Source organism: Eleutherodactylus coqui, chromosome 8 (assembly GCF_035609145.1).
Source record: "Eleutherodactylus coqui strain aEleCoq1 chromosome 8, aEleCoq1.hap1, whole genome shotgun sequence".
NCBI classification, from domain to species: Eukaryota; Metazoa; Chordata; class Amphibia; order Anura; family Eleutherodactylidae; genus Eleutherodactylus; species Eleutherodactylus coqui.
The window spans coordinates 175,281,822-175,301,557 of NC_089844.1; the positions used below are offsets into that span (position 1 = coordinate 175,281,822).

General features: G+C 42.9%; 1 protein-coding gene across 1 annotated transcript; it reads left to right on the plus strand.

The window, feature by feature from the left end:
• Positions 1 to 440: 440 nt before the first annotated feature.
• LOC136577700 (uncharacterized) lies at positions 441 to 5,678 on the plus strand. The gene is made up of 4 exons (XM_066577616.1): positions 441 to 790; positions 3,129 to 3,252; positions 3,561 to 3,634; positions 4,635 to 5,678. The coding sequence occupies exons 1-4, from the start codon at positions 469 to 471 to the stop codon at positions 5,015 to 5,017; spliced, it is 903 nt and encodes a 300-aa protein (XP_066433713.1). The 5' UTR covers positions 441 to 468; the 3' UTR covers positions 5,018 to 5,678.
• Positions 5,679 to 19,736: the final 14,058 nt, after the last annotated feature.

A 19,736-nucleotide genomic window follows, 5' to 3' on the forward strand; every position in this document is an offset into this window, starting at 1 on the left:
TGAAATATCTATGCAATACAGTCAAACATATTACCACATAGCGCATATAATGTATTTATTGGGATTGTTTTGTCTTCCGGAAGGCCTGGCCTCCACCAACCACCTTATCTTGCCACAGTCTCTCACACAGAACAGTCTATGGGCACAAATCATAAACATATCACTTAATTAAAGCCAATTAAATGTCAAACAATGTACAGAAAATAGGTTATAGTTCCCAGTATATAAGCATTTGATTAGCAAACAATATATTGATTCTTGTCTTTTTCTTTATTAGTATAGACTAGGTGATAATCTCCTTTGACGGGACCAGTTGAAGTGCTTCTTCTAAACCCTGCAGTTTCCAGTAAGTGCAGATATAACATAATTTCACTTTCACTCTCCCAACTGCAAAAACCCTATCAGAACCTTCACAGTTTCACTTCACCTTTGAACGCTGAAGTAGTAAAAGCTCTGAAGCATCTCCAGATGTCAACCATGCAGAGCATTCCTGAAGTGACCGAGTTCATCAAACATTTCAGTCTGAAGGACTGTGACAACAAAGGGTTCTCTCGGGTCCTTCTCCAGCTCTTCGGCTATTTGGGTCATGGGAAATCATCCTTCATCAACACTTGTAAGTACGTCCTGGATGACACCGAGTATAAGATCTACGCTGATGTGAAAAATAATGATGGCGGAAACACCACGGCAAGGATCACCTACGCGCTCACCGACACACTCACTCTAGTGGACAACCGGGGCTGTGCCATGATGAACGCTTATGAAACTGGAGAAATATTTGCACAATTAGGTAAATATTTGTATTATAGAATTGTAACCCCTATCTATCTATCTATCTATCTATCTATCTATCTATCTATCTATCTATCTATCTATCTATCTATCTATCTATCTATCTATAATGGCTCAGCTCTAGTAACCTCTAAATAGTGCAGTTACCATATAATACTCAGACAGCACTTCTACACAGTGATAGTGATTACAGTGCAGTTACCTCAAGTGATCACACATGACATCATCTCTGATTGGTATCTTCTGTATGTAATTATATATGTACAGTTGGTTCAAGTTATACATCTCCTGTAAATAGTGAAACAGACCATGCTGGTATAACCTGGATATCTCCTGTATATAATTGTATATGTACAGCTGGTATACATTATACATCTCCCTGTATATAGTGATATACCAGCATGGTTGACATCATTATATACAGGAAGATGTACATTCCCCTCAATACCCTCAATATAGTCATACGGAGCATACTGGTATAACCTGGAAATCTCCTATATATAATTATGTATGTACAGCTGGTATAACTTATAGTTGTACATATGTGATTACATGCAGTACATACCTGGTTGAACTGCATGGTCCACTTTCCTCACCATCAGACACCGCCAGCCGGACCAATCATTTGGCAGGCAGTGCACTGATGAACTGCAGTTGTGACCAATCAAAACTGCAGTCTCTCTGTGTAATGGTGAAGTCACACGAACGTATATCGGCTCAGTTTTCATGCCGAGCCGATATACGTTGTCCTCGTGTGCAGGGAACATAGCCCCGCCCCCACCCCGCCTCTTCCCATTGCAAATAGGGCAGAGGGGCGGAGATGAGGCGGAGAGGGGGCGGGAGCTCAGTTCCTGCTCCTGGCTCTTGCATCCTCACCCCCCCTGAACACGAGGACAACGTATATCGGCTCGGCGTGAAAACCGAGCCGATATACATTCGTGTGACTTCACCCTAAGGGGTGACCATACGCCAAGGAAGTCTGCAGCAATTCCAACCCCTAGTGGTATCGTGATGCCCGTCACTCTCTGGCGTAGCAGAACACCCTCTGTGTCTTAGCCCCCTCCAAAAATAACCCTAATGTCTCCACGTGCCCTATGTGAGGATGAACAATTAGTGCACGGTATTATCTGTTTCGCGCACAGTAGCAGTAAACACACACACACTGCTTGTCTGACTGTCTATCTACCGTGTTTCTCCAAAAATAAGACAGTCTTATTTCTTTTTTTTGCCCCAAAAAGGGCGCAATGTCTTATTTTCGGGGAAGGGGGGGGGGCTTTTACTTTCCTGGTCCGCGGCGTCCCGATGCCTCCTAATGGTGTCCGGCGGCGCGGCGTCCTCCTTGTCTCACAGATGCCTTCTGCTAGGGACGGGGCTTTGAATACCCCGCCTCCAGCAAAGCGAGCGCTGTGATTGGCTAATCGAGCGCTGGCAGCCTGGCTGTGATTGGCACAGAATGGCTGTGATTGGCTCATCGGACGTTGTCTGTGATTGGCTGCCGGCGCTCCATTAGCCAATCACAGCGTTTGCTTGCTGGAGGTGGGGTATTTCAAGCTCCGTCGCTAGCAAAAGGCAGCTGTGAGACGGAGGAGGACACTGCTGTGATGCCGCTGCAGACACCGCCGAGACGCCTCTACAGACACCGCAGTATTAATTTTTATTTTGGGGGGGGGGACACTCAAAATAGGTCCTATTTTCGAGGGAGGCCTTATATTTGAAGCCTCCCCCTAAATTCAATAGGTCTTACTATCGGGGTAGGACCTATTTTCGGGGAAACATGATATGTATCTATCAAAGTTTTTCCATTTTGATTCCTACACCTCCGTAGCATTTCATGATATCAGGGGTTCATCTGACAGACATTATTACTAATAGATACGTACTGGTATATGTGACACACCTTTCTCAATGGTGGACCATTAAAATTAATCTTTTGACCCTGCTCCACACAGATTTCAGATTGCATCAGTGAGTCTCATTCAACAGAGACCATCCCCACTTCCGATGTCCAGGGGAGCCCCTTTATTCTATCTCCACCTCTTTAAGTTCTGTGTTGAGCTTGTAGAAAGTCTTGGTAGATACTTATAACATCCTGCAGATTTCTCCTAGTGAAATGAATCCTAGAATGGTAGAGTTGGAAGGGACCTCTAGGGTCATCGGGTCCAACTCCCCGGGGCTAAATGCAGGATTCACTAAATCATCCCAGACAGATGTCTATCCAGCCACTGTTTGAGCATTGTTGGGTGGGGGGGTGTTGGGATGGTGCCAGTGTTCATTGCTGATTCAGTTGCTGTAATGTCTTAAAGCATTCTTCAGTATATTGTATGACTCTTTTTCAGGTAATTTGTTGCCTCTTGACCGAGAAGTGAAATGGAGCCCAGGCATTGGACTTGTGGAAAGAATCGTTCAAGCGGAGCGCTATGTGCAGTCATCGGATTTTGTTTTCCCGATATTTGTTTACAGGTAAGTGAGCAAGATAAGTGATGGTGTCCTAGACCTCAGGATAGCTATATACCAGTATGCAGTTATGTACATTTCCTAACATGCACAATAAACACAACTACATCATACTGTACACAGAACCACAGCACACAAAACACAGATCAATACCACACTAAAGGGTGTTAGCGGTCAACTGGCTGGCCGGATGCAGATGCCTCGGATGCCTTTTCACCAAGAGACTACATTAAGTCAATTACCTTATACATTTTAACTGCATTGCTGTTAGATTTTCCATTCATAGTAATATTATTAATTCTCCATATTTCTAGTGTGAAAAAAGGACTTTCCTCTGATGAAGTGCCAGAAATAAAGGAGCTACTCATCACGGCCAGAAACCTAACAGGTAACTATATAGCCAGTCTTCAGGAACCTTGTTGCTGATTGTCCTCTTATTTTCTTCCATCATTTCCTCATCCAATGACTTTAGTCTTTTTACAGCATGTTCAGGTTAACGTCACCCTTTGGGTCAGGTCTCTTCTAGAGATGAGCGAGCACCAAAATGCTCGGGTGCTCGTTACTCGAGTCGAACTTTCAGTGATGCTCGAGAGTTCGTTTCGAGTAACGAACCCCATTGAAGTCAATGGGTGACTCGAGCATTTTTGTATATCGCCGATGCTCGCTAAGGTTTTCATTTGTGAAAATCTGCAAAACACAAGAAAGTGATGAAAACGACACAGAAACGAATAGGGCAGGCGAGGAGCTACATTTTGGGCTGTATCTCAAGTTCCCAGGTCCCACTATTAAGCCACAATAGCGGCAAGAGTGAGACCCCCGCACTGTCAGCATAACGATCGTTCTCCTCTGCCACAGCTGTCACAGGGAAGGGCTTATATATTTAAGCCCTTCCCGACAATTCATCCCGCGTACGCCGGCAGCCCATTGCTTTCAATGGAGTCGGCTGTATTGCCGGCTCCATTGAATTCAATGGTCAGTGCTCGTTTAATCGAGACGAGTATCGCGTGGTGCTCGTCTCGAGTAACGAGCATCTCGAGCACCCTAATACTCGAACGAGCATCAAGCTCGGACGAGTATGCTCGCTCATCTCTAGTCTCTTCCAAGGATCTACTTTGCTTCCTTGATGTCTTTTCAAAGTTTCCCTCAAAATCAAAGTTCAAAATCCTTGATTCTTTCCTGTTCCTTTTTCTTCATTTTACAGCTTTGCTATCTGTAAAGGGTTACAGAAATAAGCACAGATAGAAAAATTCTGACCTGGCATTTTCTAGATTCGGCAGCATAGCTGGAGATCTCTTCTGTCTTTTCCTCTTGCTCTGCCACCTGTAAGCTCTACTGGACATAGAGGTCATCAATATGTAATTAGTCAAGACAGCATTTCTTCTTTTCAGGAATAATGCCTGTGGTGGTCCTTACCCATAAGACCCACTCTAATCTGAGAGACGTCCAAGCCAAATTTGAGGACATGGATGTGGAGAGGATCTTCACTCTTGAAAACTTCACCCCAGAAGATCACATGAAGACAAGAGGAAAACATGAAGCCGTTCTGAACTTCTTCCTTGAGGTGATTAAAGATATCACATTCCGAATAGAAAGATTTTCTGATCCAGAGGACGAGAGAGAGAAAAGGAAACAATTTGTACTTGAATTTGTGTATCAAAGGGAAATGAAAAAGAAGGATGATGAAATGGAAAAAATGCAGAGAAGGTATAAAGAGGCTGAGCAGCAAAGAAATGTGAATAGTCAGCCGGACAGTGGGTGTTCTCTGCAGTAAACTTGTTAGGGGTTTAATTTCTTAATTTCTTTTCTAATCAGCTCTTTATATCACTTTAGTCTGCAGCTCCTTGCAGACATATGCATCTCTATAGTAACAAAACGCAAACAAGCCATGTATTGTCTAATCCTGAAGTCTTAACTCCCTTTCTGCTAACCTCCAAAAAAACCCCCCAAAAAAGTAGCTCAGGTGAACGGTAATAAAACAGGATCGTGGGATCTGACTACACAGTGTTTGTAGTCTGTAACCACGGAGACACATAGGTTTGCATAGAAACTGTAGACAAAACATGGCTGCAGAGTTTTAATCTACAATATTTACACAGCTGGCTAAGTTTTGTTTTTTATTTACTAGAACAATGAGAAATTGCTGTAAAGGTGTATAGATGCTTTAGATGAAGTGCTGGCATACAGTAGGTGCTATCATAATACGTTGTAGCCTCTTATGGCACACTATGCGATAAACAATATTACTTGTTTTCTTCATATACATGTCCAAATTTTTGAACAGATCATTTCATTGGATGATACATGTTCCTACAAGAGCAGAATATCTGTGCTGGGATATAATTAATCAAAATACATAATAAATGCTAGATGAAGGTTCTGCTCCTCTGTAGAGTAGGGGTGATGATGACTATAACAAAATAAACCGCTTACGTTTTACACAAAGAGATGACTTTGGACTTTCATTATTTCCAACAAGCTAAATACTAATGAGAACTGAGAATCAGCAGAGCCTCTCACCTAAAGGATATTCAAGTGAAGGGGAATTCTATATTTGGAGCAGACTTAAAGGGGTTGTCTCACGCCGAAACGTTTTTTTTTTAAATCCAATAGGCCCCCCGTTCGGTGCGAGACAAACCCAATGCATGTGTTAAAAAAAAAAAAAAGTTTAGTACTTACCCGAATCCCCGCGCTGCGGCGACTTCTTCCTTACCTTACTAAGATGGCCGCCGAGATCTTCACCCACGATGCACCGCGGGTCTTCTCCCATGGTGCACCGTGGGCTCTGTGCGGTCCATCGCCGATTCCAGCCTCCTGATTGGCTGGAATCGGCACACGTGACGGGGCGGAGCTACGAGGACCAGCTCTCCGGCACGAGCGGCCCCATTCACCGCACAGAAGACCGCACAGCGCAAGCGCGTCTAAAATCGCCAGAAGATGGCGATTTTAGACGGATCCATGGCGACGGGGACGCTAGCAACGGAGCAGGTAAGTGAATAACTTCTGTATGGCTCATAATTAATGCATGATGTATATTACAAAGTGCATTAATATGGCCATACAGAAGTATATAACCCCACTTGATTTCATGAGACAACCCCTTTAATCCTGAGAAGGATGCTAAACCACACTTGTAGAAGTGTGATTATACAGGAAACCAGGCCGGTCTCCTCCTTCACCTCAACTCAATACTCACACTTCAGTTATTTTGCAATGCTAAATGAAATAACATAAGAGCTCACAAAGGCAAAATAAAAACATGTTCTGCTGACCACAAGGGTCTAGATTCCAACCTTCAAAAAAAGGAGGTTGTCCTCTTCACTGGAGGTTTTTATTAATAAACCAATTTTTACAGTTGAATTTTATATCTACCTCATGTTGCATCAGTGGAAGACTCACCTAGGAGGTCACCACTGTCCTCAATGAGTTCTTCCTTAATTGCTACTATGAGGGCTCCTTCACACAAACATGTCAACAGGGTATTCCGCGCACAAGTTTTGCATGTGGAATACACTGTACCGATCTGCCTTAGGCCACATGCCCACAGATGGGTCGGATTCTGACTGCGAAATCTTGTAGCAGAATCAGACCCTGTGCCCCAGCATTAACCTCCACATACCTGTCAGTTGTTTTTTCTCTCTGCTCTGCGGATGGTCCGGCTGGTCCGCCGCACATGGGCAGTGCAGAAAGTCGCACCGACGACGATGCGGATCCACCGTGACTCGCAGCAGGTTGGAAGGCTTCTGTTGACTGCAATGGAAGCCGTATGTGCGAGCCTCGCACTACAATAAGACATGCTGCGATTTTCCTCTGCGAGCGTGCTCTATCTTGCTGCATATTATATTTTACCTTTGCAGCAAGTTTCCAGTGTTTTCCCCAGCGGGATACACACTGAAGCTACTTCTCTTCTTCCCTGGGACTGCAGGTATGACATACCAGATAGCTGCTAAGGGTGAGCCAAAGCAAATTACCGCATTCTCTGCCGTGCGTTCTTCCTCCTCTTCCCCCAGTGGCTCTCTAGAGAAAAAGGATATATCGTTTAGGTCATCCTCTGGACCAGAAAGACCCTTCTTGACCTTGCTTGCAGCAGGACCAGAAGGCAATCTCTGAGACACTTCTGGAAAGGTGAGTGTCAGGGGCTCCCTTCCAATGCAGATTGCAGTCTATTAGGGCAAGATGGCATCTGGGCACATGCCTTCTGAGGACAAGTTGTCCCCCCTTTGCCAACCCAGAGAAGCAGGGTCCTAGACTGGAATCTGCCAGTTCTCAGCAGCTCCTGCTAACAAACTCTGAGGATCCTCTACATGAGGCTACTTTCACATGAGCGCATATCGGCCGGCGTTTTCATGGCCGTCCGATATGCGCTGTGATCTGATGCATTGGATTCCAATGCATCAGATTACATGGGCGTATTTCATGGCATTTTCATGGCCGTCCGATATGCCCTGTGATCTGATGCACTGGATTCCAATGCATCAGATTACATGGGCGTATTTGTGATACGTAAAAACGTCCGGCCAAGCCAATAAAGCGCGTTTTTACGTCGAAGCCAAAACATAGTTCTGGAATAGAGATGAGCGAACCTACTCGGCCACGCCCCTTTTTCGCCCGAGCACCGCGATTTTCGAAAAGATTCGGGGGGCGCCGTGGGTGAGTGGTGGGTTGTAGCGGGGAGTGGGGGGGAGAGGGAGAGAGAGAGGGCTCCCCCCTGTTCCCCGATGCTGCCGCCCACTCCGCCACGCCTCCCCCCGCCCCCCGGCGCCCCCCGAATCTTTTCAACCGAGTACGGAAGTACTCGAAAATCGCGGTGCTCGATCAAGTAATTACTCAAAACGAGTAGGTTCGCTCAACTCTATTCTGGAACTATGTTTTGGCCGGAATACTTTCAGCTGCTGCACGGGCTCCTATGGGAGCCCATGGCAGCGGCCGTAGATGGGAGGAAGTTTAGCAGCATGGCTGCTAAACTCCCTCCCTCTGTTCTCCCCGCACCCGTGCAGGCTCACCTGTCTTCCGCCCCTCTCGTTCTGAGCAATGGGAGGGGCGGAACGGGGGTGGAGCTAAGCACCAGTCCACCTCACCTCCTCCCATTGATTCTATGGACAAGGGGTGAGACGGGGCAGAGCTAAGTGCCCACCCTCGCCCCGCCCCCTCCCATTGCACAGAACAAGGAAGAGAGGTGCGCCTGCGATGTGGAGGGAGGGGAAGTGGGCGATGGCCTTGTGGGCTCGGCGCATTTGTGCCAGCCTCACCAGGCTATATGAACGGGCGCACAAACATTTGATTTGTGCACCCATTCACCAAATTTTTCACTAACAACATAGCAGGCTGTGAAAATGGCCGACCGATATGCGCTCGTGTGAAAGAAGCCTAAAATCGCGTCTTCCAATCAACCTACATCTGCAATATTCATTAAGGAAGTGATGATGGCTCTGAGAGGGTCTATTCAACAAGGTTTATTACACGCATCTCATCCACTTTTAATGCTTCAATAAATGATCTAGGTCAGTGGTTCTCAACCTTTTTCAGCCCAGCGCCCCCTTTAGGTATTGGCATGGTGGCAGTACCCCCCTAAGCCTTACTAGTTTAAATGCAGCCAAAGTTTACCTTGTCTACCAGGTTAAAAGTACAAATTGAAATACTGAGTACTTTTTTTTTGAAAATGTGTTAATGTTTAACAGATTAGCATTAATTGTAAAAACATGTCTCTAATTACCAAAGAAGTATTTTAGTCAGCTAAATTTTAGCTTCTGAAATGTGGGAGCTAAATATTTTTAAAAACAGGTTAATTGTAGATACAATAATAAATAGGTTTTATTGCAGAAGTTAATTTTTTGGGGGAACAAAAATACAATCTTTAATTATCATTTGATAGAAACATAGAATGTATAAGGAAAATGCAAGATACACCTTAATCCTTCATGGTCAGAACTAATTAAAATGCAAGAACAATGAAATTTGACTAATAATAATAATGCTTGCCACAATCAATCTGTGTCATTAATAGCTGCCTTGGGCCGGATGAGCAGATGCCAATTTCACGATAGCTGGTTCTATCTTTGTCAACCGCAGTCTGAAGTTCGTCCCTTACACATATCGGAAGTTTGTTTCTCGCTTTGGTCAGGAGCTGCTTAACTGCGCTGAAGCCCCTCTCCACTAAGTACGTTGATGGAATAGTCATAAGCACTTTCCTCTTGACAGCCACTTCACTTCAGTATGTAGGAGTAGACATTCAAATTCTTTGTCATAGTCTTGATAGAGCTTGCAGAAAAGACGTTCATTCAAAGAGTGCGCTTTTATCTTGTTAACAGCATTAATTACATAGCGCAGAGAATCATGCAATCTCTCACATAAATGTTTAGCAACATGGTGCTGCTGATATATCATACAGTGGACTGCCATTATGACAGGTATAGCAGATTTTAAATTGGCTATAGATCCGCGATATCAACCAATCATGGATGCAGCTCCGTCGGTTGCACATGTAAGTATGTTTATAAAGGGATGTTTTTTTTTTTCTTGGAAAAATTCTTCCACTCTTTTGTATATAGAGGAGCCTTCTGTGTCGGTGGTTATATTTCTGGTAAACAGTTCTTCCACTACCTCTTCATTCCGAATAATGAAACGAATGTAAGCTAGCAGCAATGCTTCATTGTTTCTAGCCATTGACTCGTTAATTTGCATTACAAATTCTGCGTTCTTTAACATGTAAAAAAGTGTTTCTTCCACATCAGCAGCCATCTCGTCAATTTTTCCTGACACAGTGTTGTTGGTCAAAGGAATCACTTTCACCATGGCAAAGCGTCAGGCCCCAGCATAGTACTTACAATCTCTTTAACTGCAGGTCACACAAGTGTTTCCCCAATAGTATGTGATTTGCCACATTGTGCTATTAATACAGAGACTTTATAGGAAGCAAGGAGGCTTTTGTCAGCATTGAGAGCAGATTTTCCAAATAGCTTGCCTACAATGCTGCGGTTCTCAAACTTTGAATAATGCTTGCCACAATTAATCTCAGCGATTTTAATAAAGAATGCTTTAAGAATGCTCTGGTTATATCACTGATTACACGGCTGTGTTTTTCACCATGCACCACCAAATACATTGACAATGGTACACGATACAACGCACACTTCAGCTGTCTCAACAGTTCTGACAATTTGCTTGTGCTGCCAAAGCGATGGTCTCTGCCGCGACAGTTTGAGGAGTTCATTTGTAGGGGCTTTGTAATGCGAGAATGGCAGAAAGTGTTGATTGTATCTTAATTAATATTGTTATTGTATTCATGAATAGAGTCTACAGGCTTATCTGAGCTTGTCCATTCAGTGAGCATTTACCAACCCCAAGAGGAAGACAATGGAAGACTTGCTGAAATTAGAGCATATTGGGGAAGTTAGTGTACTAATTTTTAGAAAAATTCTTCCTTCAGGGAATATGCCTATTATTCTTTGCGGTATAGATCCTTCTCAGGAATTGAGTTGTTCTTAGTGGATAGATGGACTCTCACTGATACTAAATGCTCTCAGATAGATACAGCCACATGGTCTGATCATTTCCCTGTAATATTGACGCTTTCAAACTGAGGAGTCGCAGAAGTATTACAGATAAGTGCTATATAAATATATGAGCCCAGTGTGCATGCTGTATTGTAAGTGTACTGTGTCTTAAGTGTGTAACTTGAAATTAATGGGATTGTTGAGTGCATCTTTCCCTATTTTTTTTGTAATTGTTTATTTGTGTTTTATATCAACTCACTAGCTTATTATCCGTGACTCGAAAATAAAATATAATCTTTATTAATTTAAAGGATAAAAAACCCCTCTAGATTCCGGGGGTAATTGAGACCCGAAACAGACACAAAGAGACAAACACACAAAAAACCTATGGGAATTTAAGCAATTGGCTTAGATACATCAATTCATACCGACCTCATTGGTTTTAGAGGTAGGTAATACTGTGAGGGCGTAAAATGAATTAGTGAAAGCGATGGCCGTTTCCTGTGAAAGGGGGCCAGAAAGGTGGTCACTAAATAATTAGCTTGTGGTTATTATCCACTGGTGGAAACGTGCGCGTTATGTTAAAGGGCCTCGTTCACACCAGGATATATTGCCACTCCACAGTATTAAGTAAGGGGTGCTGATACTCAGCAATCCATTACACAAAACTGCACAGATCTGATTTTGTATGCTTAGGTGTATTGAGCATCAGCTGTCAGGCATCAGCATACAAAATCAGATCTGTGCAGTTTAGCCGTGGTTGGGTGTTTACTAACACAATTCTAAACTGACTCTTTTTGGCTCTTTATTGTGTCTGGAAGTCAATCATCAGACTCCTATACAATTAACCAGCCGACACTTTGAAAAAAGTTCGTTATATAATTATCAAATAACGCACTCATTCAATATAAGTGTCGCAGGCCAGAATTTGTTCAGCTATATGAACCCAGTTTAGCGGCTATTACCCGGACAGCATTATAATGTGCTTGCCTGTGTGTCCATCAATACTACACTAAACTAGTCCTCGCAGCAGCGTCTTAAGTGTATTGAGCATCAGCTATCAGGCATCAGCATACAAAATCAGATCTGTGCAGTTTTGATGCACACTACACAGATTGATCAACAACAACAAATCTAGTATAATTTAATAAATTGTCTCAATTTCGTCCTGATGAAGCAGCGGTAAATTTATTTTACCCGTGCTGCAGAAACGCGTCGACGATTACGGACGACTTCTGTTGGCTTTAGTCGTTATTAGACTACAGCGTTTGACACACACATGAATCAAGTGTATGTCTGTCGTGTACTATTTATACTGACGATTACGGACGACTTCTGTTGGCTTTAGTCGTTATTAGACTACAGCGTTTGACACACACATGAATCAAGTGTATGTCTGTCGTGTACTATTTATACTATAAACGTTGTTGACTCCTTCTGATATAATTGGCATAAGGAATTGTCAACACCACTTTAGTCCAGCTTTCTATTAAAACATTTAGATCGCTGTCAGACCCAACATAGGTTGGGATTATATCACATTTTAGGGTCTTGACGGACCGTTGCCCCTATCGGAATAGCAATTGTAGCAATTGTGACATATGGACACAGGGCATTGTTGTCACAATTGGACATGAATACAATAATATTTTTTTGTGTAATGGATTGCTGAGTATCAGCACCCCTTACTTAATACTGTGGAGTGGCAATATATCCTGGTGTGAACGAGGCCCTCTAACATAACGCGCACGTTTCCACCAGTGGATAATAACCACAAGCTAATTATTTAGTGACCACCTTTCTGGCCCCCTTTCACAGGAAACGGCCATCGCTTTCACTAATTCATTTTACGCCCTCACAGTATTACCTACCTCTAAAACCAATGAGGTCGGTATGAATTGATGTATCTAAGCCAATTGCTTAAATTCCCATAGGTTTTTTGTGTGTTTGTCTCTTTGTGTCTGTTTCGGGTCTCAATTACCCCCGGAATCTAGAGGGGTTTTTTATCCTTTAAATTAATAAAGATTATATTTTATTTTCGGGCCTTTTTCAGTGAGAAATAGTCTAACAGCTTATAAGAGCCTTGGTTGTCGCAGTGAATATTATCCGTGACTCTGTTCACGTGAAATTTGTATGTTTTTCTAATCTAATCTGTGTTTTGCTGTATATTGTGATTGTTCCCAGTAAGAGAAACCAAATAATCTCTTATATATGATACCTTTTAATGGCTAACAAAAATACACGATGTTAGCCATTAAAAGGTATCATATCTACAAGATTACTTGGTTTCTCTTACTGGGAACAATCATACTTTACTCTACTGGCAAACACCGTACCAAACCCCCTTTTTTAGTTTTGCTGTATAGTGTAATGTGAAAAGTTGAAATAGTGAATTGAATGTAACTGCAATATGCAGTCAGCACGGTTCTGTACGTTTTTGGTCTTATCATATTTTGCTAGAATATAAAGGTTTTGTGGGCTGTATATGGTCTTGCCAGCTCTAAGAGACACGTGACGCTCAGCATCTACAGTCCGGCGGACCTGACATTGCTCCAATGTCTTTGTAGCTCAAAAAGATGCATGACACTCAGTATTTAGAGTTTTGCAGACCTGACATTGCTCCAATGTATCTCTAGCTCTGAGAGACGCATGACAATCAGCATCCAGGGTATGGCGGATCTGAGGTTGCTCCAATGTCTCTGTAGCTCTAAGAGACGTATGACACTCATACTCGAAGGTCTGCTGGGCCTGAGACTGCTCAGGGGTCTCTACTGCTCTAAGAGCAGCTTATCTCTCAGCTTGTTGACACCTTCTTGCTTCAGCCTGGTCATCAGATTCTTTGGTTCAAGTAATTTTCACAGCTCGAGCTCCGCTAGAGGTGCATGATAGATCTGACTTGCACTTGAAGACTAAAAGAAGCCAAAAATCGATAGGAAATACAATTATCAAAAGGAAACCATTTCCTATACTGCTGCGGTAAAATAAAAGATGTGCTGTGATTGGCTGGTATTGCTTATACTGCTGAGGTAAAAGTAAGATTCGTTGGGATTGGTTGCTATAGGCAGCACAGATTTTCTTTAAAATGTCAATTCATCAAGTACCTGAACTATCTTTCCTGGCCGGCATAAAAGCGCTTGGCTGAAATGTACACCGTATGAGCAGTCTTGGCTAGCTGGGCACTTTTACACCACGTTAATACGCCCATCTGAACTGATGAATTGTAAACCATGGACAGTCACCTTGTTCGCCTGAAGCTTCATACAAGTAAGTTTGACTGTAAAACCCTTTTCGGACTCTTGAAGCTCCTTCTCATAGAGGTACCTGCACCACGCTACCTGCACTCCCTCCAGGAGCAGAGACCAGCACATAACATCAAGTCGCCCACTGTTTCACTGTAGTGCAGCCAGGTGGGAGTCAGAGACATTAGTCATTGTGACACAAGCCAAATTGTCTTGGGGAGTTACACAAGTTTTCCACAATACAGCACATTTCCACATAAGTAAAACAGCTGAAATCAGTGTGATTTATCACTAACAGGTACAGCCCTCAGACATGGCCAGGAAGTAGATAACAGATCCCCATTAACAGTACAATTAGTAATTAATGACTCAATTCTATTTGTATCTCTTCCGCCACCAACTTTATAAACTCACAAAAATCAAACAATAACAGCTGAGAACAGCAGGGTGGGCTGTGTGTTCACCTACATCTTATATTTATGACTCATTTTAAATGTTTACTAGATAAGCAACAATACAAGCAGGTACTGGATATGGCTACATGGTCAATGTCTCCTCATGTTCAGTGACTAGTCAATGTTACCTCTTGGCTAATAGGGAAACAATTCAGGGATGGATTGGGAACTCAAAGTGGCCCTGGAAAAAAATAGCTAAATAGCCCTATGTTGTTGATGAGCTCAAACTGGCAGTAAGTTGGGCAAACCAAAGTTGGCACGGGTCAGCAAACCATCAGCTGTATCTATGGAGGAGAAAGAAGGAGAGAAGCCTACACGGTGTGAACAATTCACTCTACAAAGCACAGAACTTCTTATAGCTGGAGGTGCACATTAATGTGACACCTATTTTTAACCCATTAAGCCTCTATGAGGTAAATTAACACCAGAGACTATCTTGACTGTCTTGCCTAAAGCTTCTGTGATGGACATTTAAGTCATAGATCCTGCTGTTATGTAAGTACCATGAAAAGACTATTGACTAACAGTTAGGCTCTAATTGTAATGGTGAGTATCAGTGAAAACTCTAAAAAGTTTATTTCCAAGATGCCATGGTCAATGTCGAACATGGTATCTAGGTGGTTAGATAGAGGGAAGGGGCTCTCTCTGTACCCATTAATCCCCCACAAATACAATCATGTGATGCTAATGGCTAACCATTGTAGCCCGAGGCCTAGGAAATGCCTTCAGGCATGCCACAGCTGTATGCCTATTAGTTGATTGCTTTACAGTTTTAGACACACAAGAAATAATTATTTGCTATATTCACTATACCAAAGAATTTTGAAAAAGGGGCAATCACAATGTGATGTCTCTAGTGGATCTAAATAAATAATGGAATACATGTTAAGAAAGTTTATTTAAAAATGTATGCAGTTACATGGCCGACATTAAGTAAAAAAAGGCCCTCATGGCCTCCATCATAACACCCTCATGGCCTCCAGCATAATATCCCTTAATGCCTCCAGTGTAATGCCTGTCATAGTCTTCTTTCAATGCAATTACCCTTTATACATCTAATGGCCAATCCACATGTGAAACCATTAGGTTGTGGTACCAACAACTGCTGAATTTCCTCACTGATTTCATGGCCCTTATATGGTACAACTATCATCTGAATAGTCATTCGAAGTAGTCGCTCAAGTGAACCAATGACTGTTGTTTGTGTGCTTTTACACAACACGATCACTGCTCACATTTTGCACACCTCCCTGCAAAGGTATTGGCTAGTTGTTGAAAGACAATTGATTGCCTGTTTACAACAGGCAAAAAATTATTTAACCAGCAACCATCTTTAGGTGAGCTGAAATGAAGCAACCAGTAAAACGATTTCTTGTTCATCACCAAATTGGTTTTGAAGTTTATACGGAATAATTATCACTTACATTTGGTCTATCGAGCAATTATTCAGACAATAGTTGTCCAATGTAAAGCCGCCCTCAAGTAAAATCTATAATGTCTAGTATAATACTTGATACACTAGTTACTTGGTTGTTGCTAAGGAGAGGAGCTGCTGGTGGACCTGAAGCCTCTCCCCAAGCTGATATGCAAAGCTGGAGCTCTCACCTTACCGCCACGACATGGGCTAACTATCACAGAGTTATTACCTTGCTGATTTCCTGGTGTATTTTCATCTCCAGCCGCCAACACAAAGAACATATATTTGCAAAGGAAACTTTGTGTTTATTTTTAACTTGGTCAAATTTCAAGCTGATGTGTTTTTTTCTTTCTTTTATCTAATATCTGATGTTGTCTGTTTTATAGAGACATTTACTGTCTATCAACTTGGCTTTGATTCACACTAACATAATGGCTGTGGAGCAGAAGTTCCCGAAATGTTCTAGTCAACAAGGTACCATCGAATTTGTACCACACTAGATGTGGGAAGAAGAATAGAAGAGTCTATAAAGGGCATGGCTGAGTCAAATGTATTTATATATAGTGCGTACATATTCTACAGCGCTGTACAGATTGTCATCATGTACATCAGTCTCTGTCCTCTTTGGGGCTCACAATCTAAATTCCAATGTAAGGCCGCCAGCAGACGACCGGGTCGGATCCGGCTGCGAGGATTCTTGCAGCGGGACCTGACCCGAGCGTCTGCAGAGAGCAGCGTGGCACTCACCCACTCCCACAGCTCTGGCTCTTTCATGTGCCGGCTGCCGGGGAGTGAGCCCCGCAGAGAAATGGAGCATGCCTCAATTTGTTTGCTGCGTGAGATTTTGCACGGCCAAATCGCGGCCATCTGCCTAGGATTGCGTTTGCTAACGCAATCCTATGGCAGCTTCCACGGGAGGAAATTCCACCACAGAATTTCCGCCCATCTGCAGGCGGCCTAACTCTTAACCTCTTCACAACCAAGGACGTAAGGGTACATCCTGGAGCATCAGGGTATGTATGAAGAGAGGTCGCGGGGCGACCACTCTTCATACAGCGTGGGCGTCAGCTGTTTATTACAGCTGACACCTGTGGGCAATAGCTGCAATTGGCCGTCCAGCTAATATCAGCTATTAACCCTTTAAATGCTGCTGTCAATTTTGAAAGCGGCATTTAAATCCCCCGAACAACGTACGCCCCCCCCCCCCCCGCGGTGAGATCGGGGACCTGTGCAGGTGTCATGGCAGCCGGGGGCCTTCTGAAAGGCCCCAGGGCTGCCTTAGCAGACTGCCTATCAAGCCATCCCCGTGGGGTGGCTTGATAGACTGCCTATCAAAAAGCAGTATGACGCTATGCTATAGCAGGAGCGATCAAAGCATCACATGTTGTAGTCCCCCAGGTAAATCAGAGCAATAAAGTTTTATTTGTTGTAAAAAAAAAAGTTGGCATATTTATAATTAAAAAATCTTAAACATAAAATAAAAATACATAATTGGTATCGCCACATCCGTAAAAGTCCGATTTATAAAAGTAGTAACGGTAAATGTCGTCCGAAAAAAAAATAAAGAACGCACTTTTTCAGTTACCCTGTCTCCCAGAAAAAAAGCAATGAAAAGCGATCAAAAAGTTGTATATATTACGAATTAGTACTAACGTACACTACAGGACATTCCACAAAAAATGAGCACTCAAACAACTACGTCGACAGAAAAATAAAAAGTTATTGCGCGCACAAGATGGCGGTAGAAAATTATTTAAAAAAATTAAATGTCTTTGAAAAAAAAAAGTAGTACAGTAAAAAAAAAACTATACAAGTTTGGTTTGGTATTGTAGTAATCGTATTGACCCACAGAATAAAGTTATCAGGTCACTTTTGTTGCAGTTTGTGCCCCGTAGAAACAAGACGCACTGAAAGATGGCGGAATGTCGTTTTTTTTCTTTTTACTCCACTTAGAATTTTTTTAAAGTTTTTCAGTACATTATATGGTACTTTAAATAGCACCACTAAAAAATACAACTCGTCCCGCAAAAAACAAGCCCTCATACAGCGACGTCAAGGGATAAATAAAGGACTTACAATTGTAACTAGGAACAAGATGGGAAGTCCTAGATTAGACCCACTCTGGTGATTGACAATCATTCTATCTGTAGATTACAATTTTGAAGCCACTACTCTCTCTGTAGGTTACAATAAAATAGATAATACCTTCTCTGCAGGTTGCAAATTGGAAATCTCGTTCTCATGGGCAGATAAAATGTTAGGATTTGATGTGGATCTGCTGTGTCGCCCAACCAGTACATAGAACAACTAGCAGGCCAGACAGACGACTCTAGAACCCGGATGCTTACCGCTGGAAGGCGTGACTTGGAATGCAAGGTGATCAGGGGGATCTAGCCTTATGCTGGAAGCAGGAGATGGAAAGTCCCTGCCTATCAACAGCCAAGAATTTGACCTGTCAAGGGTGGCCCTGCACGGGAACCTACGCGTTGATTAACTCTGTCAGGACTGATCACCAAGAAGTTGGATAACACCACGCCGTCTGCAGAACCAAGGAGTGAGCAAGTTCAGGACCCAGCTGGAAGTACCAGTTCAACTGTAGACCAAGCATAAACTGTAAAGACAGGAACAAACAGGAGCAGCTGCGACACCTACATATATGAAGGCTCAAACAGCAACATTGCAGCAGGGGCTGTCAGATCTGAGGCCTCCATAAGGTAGTGCCAAGATGACCAATAATCAGCAGCTGGATGGAAGATGCAGAACCAATTTTAATCATGTAGTGTTAGTAAAAGGCAACCACAGATCCAGAGAATAATGTTCACGTCTGACAGACCCAACACAAAGCAGTTTGGTGATTACTCCAGAGTAAAGTTTCTGGTGCCCTGTTGAATCTTTATGATTGTTAAGTGAAGAACATTGAAGAACATGTTTCTCCTCTGAATACCTGGTGGAGAAAATCTTATGAGAACATCAGTTCCATCTGGATAGTTAATTAAATCTGATTTGTTGAACATTTTAAGCTCCTTGCTACTTGTTCTCTTCTAGAGAGGAGTAAGGAAAAATACGAGCTGTCAGCCAGTTGTAGACGTTAGGACAGTTGTTTGGTCTCCTCACTTCTCTGAAAATGTGGTTGTGACACCTCATGATGTAGTGACAACCTTTAGGCCCATTTCACATTTAATAATGCACCAAAGAATGCACCTACAGCATCGGCCATTAACATACAATATTAATGCATGCAAATACCAGCAATCGTACACATATTGTATGTTTATCATGTCCATATCGCCACTGTGGTATGGACTTGTAGCCTTTCAATGCACATTGACAAACTGTTCTTTACATTTTAGGTCACTTTGCTAGTCAGTGATGGACTAATCACCTAGATAGCCACCTATTGGAAGGCAGCTATCTTATGAGTCAATATGGTTAAGGTGATGTAAAGACACAAAGGCATACTCCCTGCACTGTAGCCTCAGCACTCCCATTCTTCTGGTGCTTGGTCTTCCGCTGATGTCTACTACCTACTCCAGTGATAATGTCATCAACACCAGGGAAATATGACCACTGCAGCCAATCACTGGCTCGCTTAAGCCAATAACTAGCTGTCACATTTGCCTATGCAAAGACATTATCGCTACTGCAACCGTGGATAGCAGCTGTGGGCCAGGCATTGGTGGAACGAGAGCATGTGAGGTTATTTTGACTTCTTTTATGTTTTCTCAGCACTCTTACCTACTTTAAAAAATGTTTGCTTCCTGGGATGACTCCTTTAACGCTTAGGAGACTGAGTCACTGTTACAAGCCGGAGTCCCTTTACCATTAGAGATAAGCGAGCATACTCGTCCGAGCTTGATGCTCGTTCGAGTATTAGGGTGCTCAAGATGCT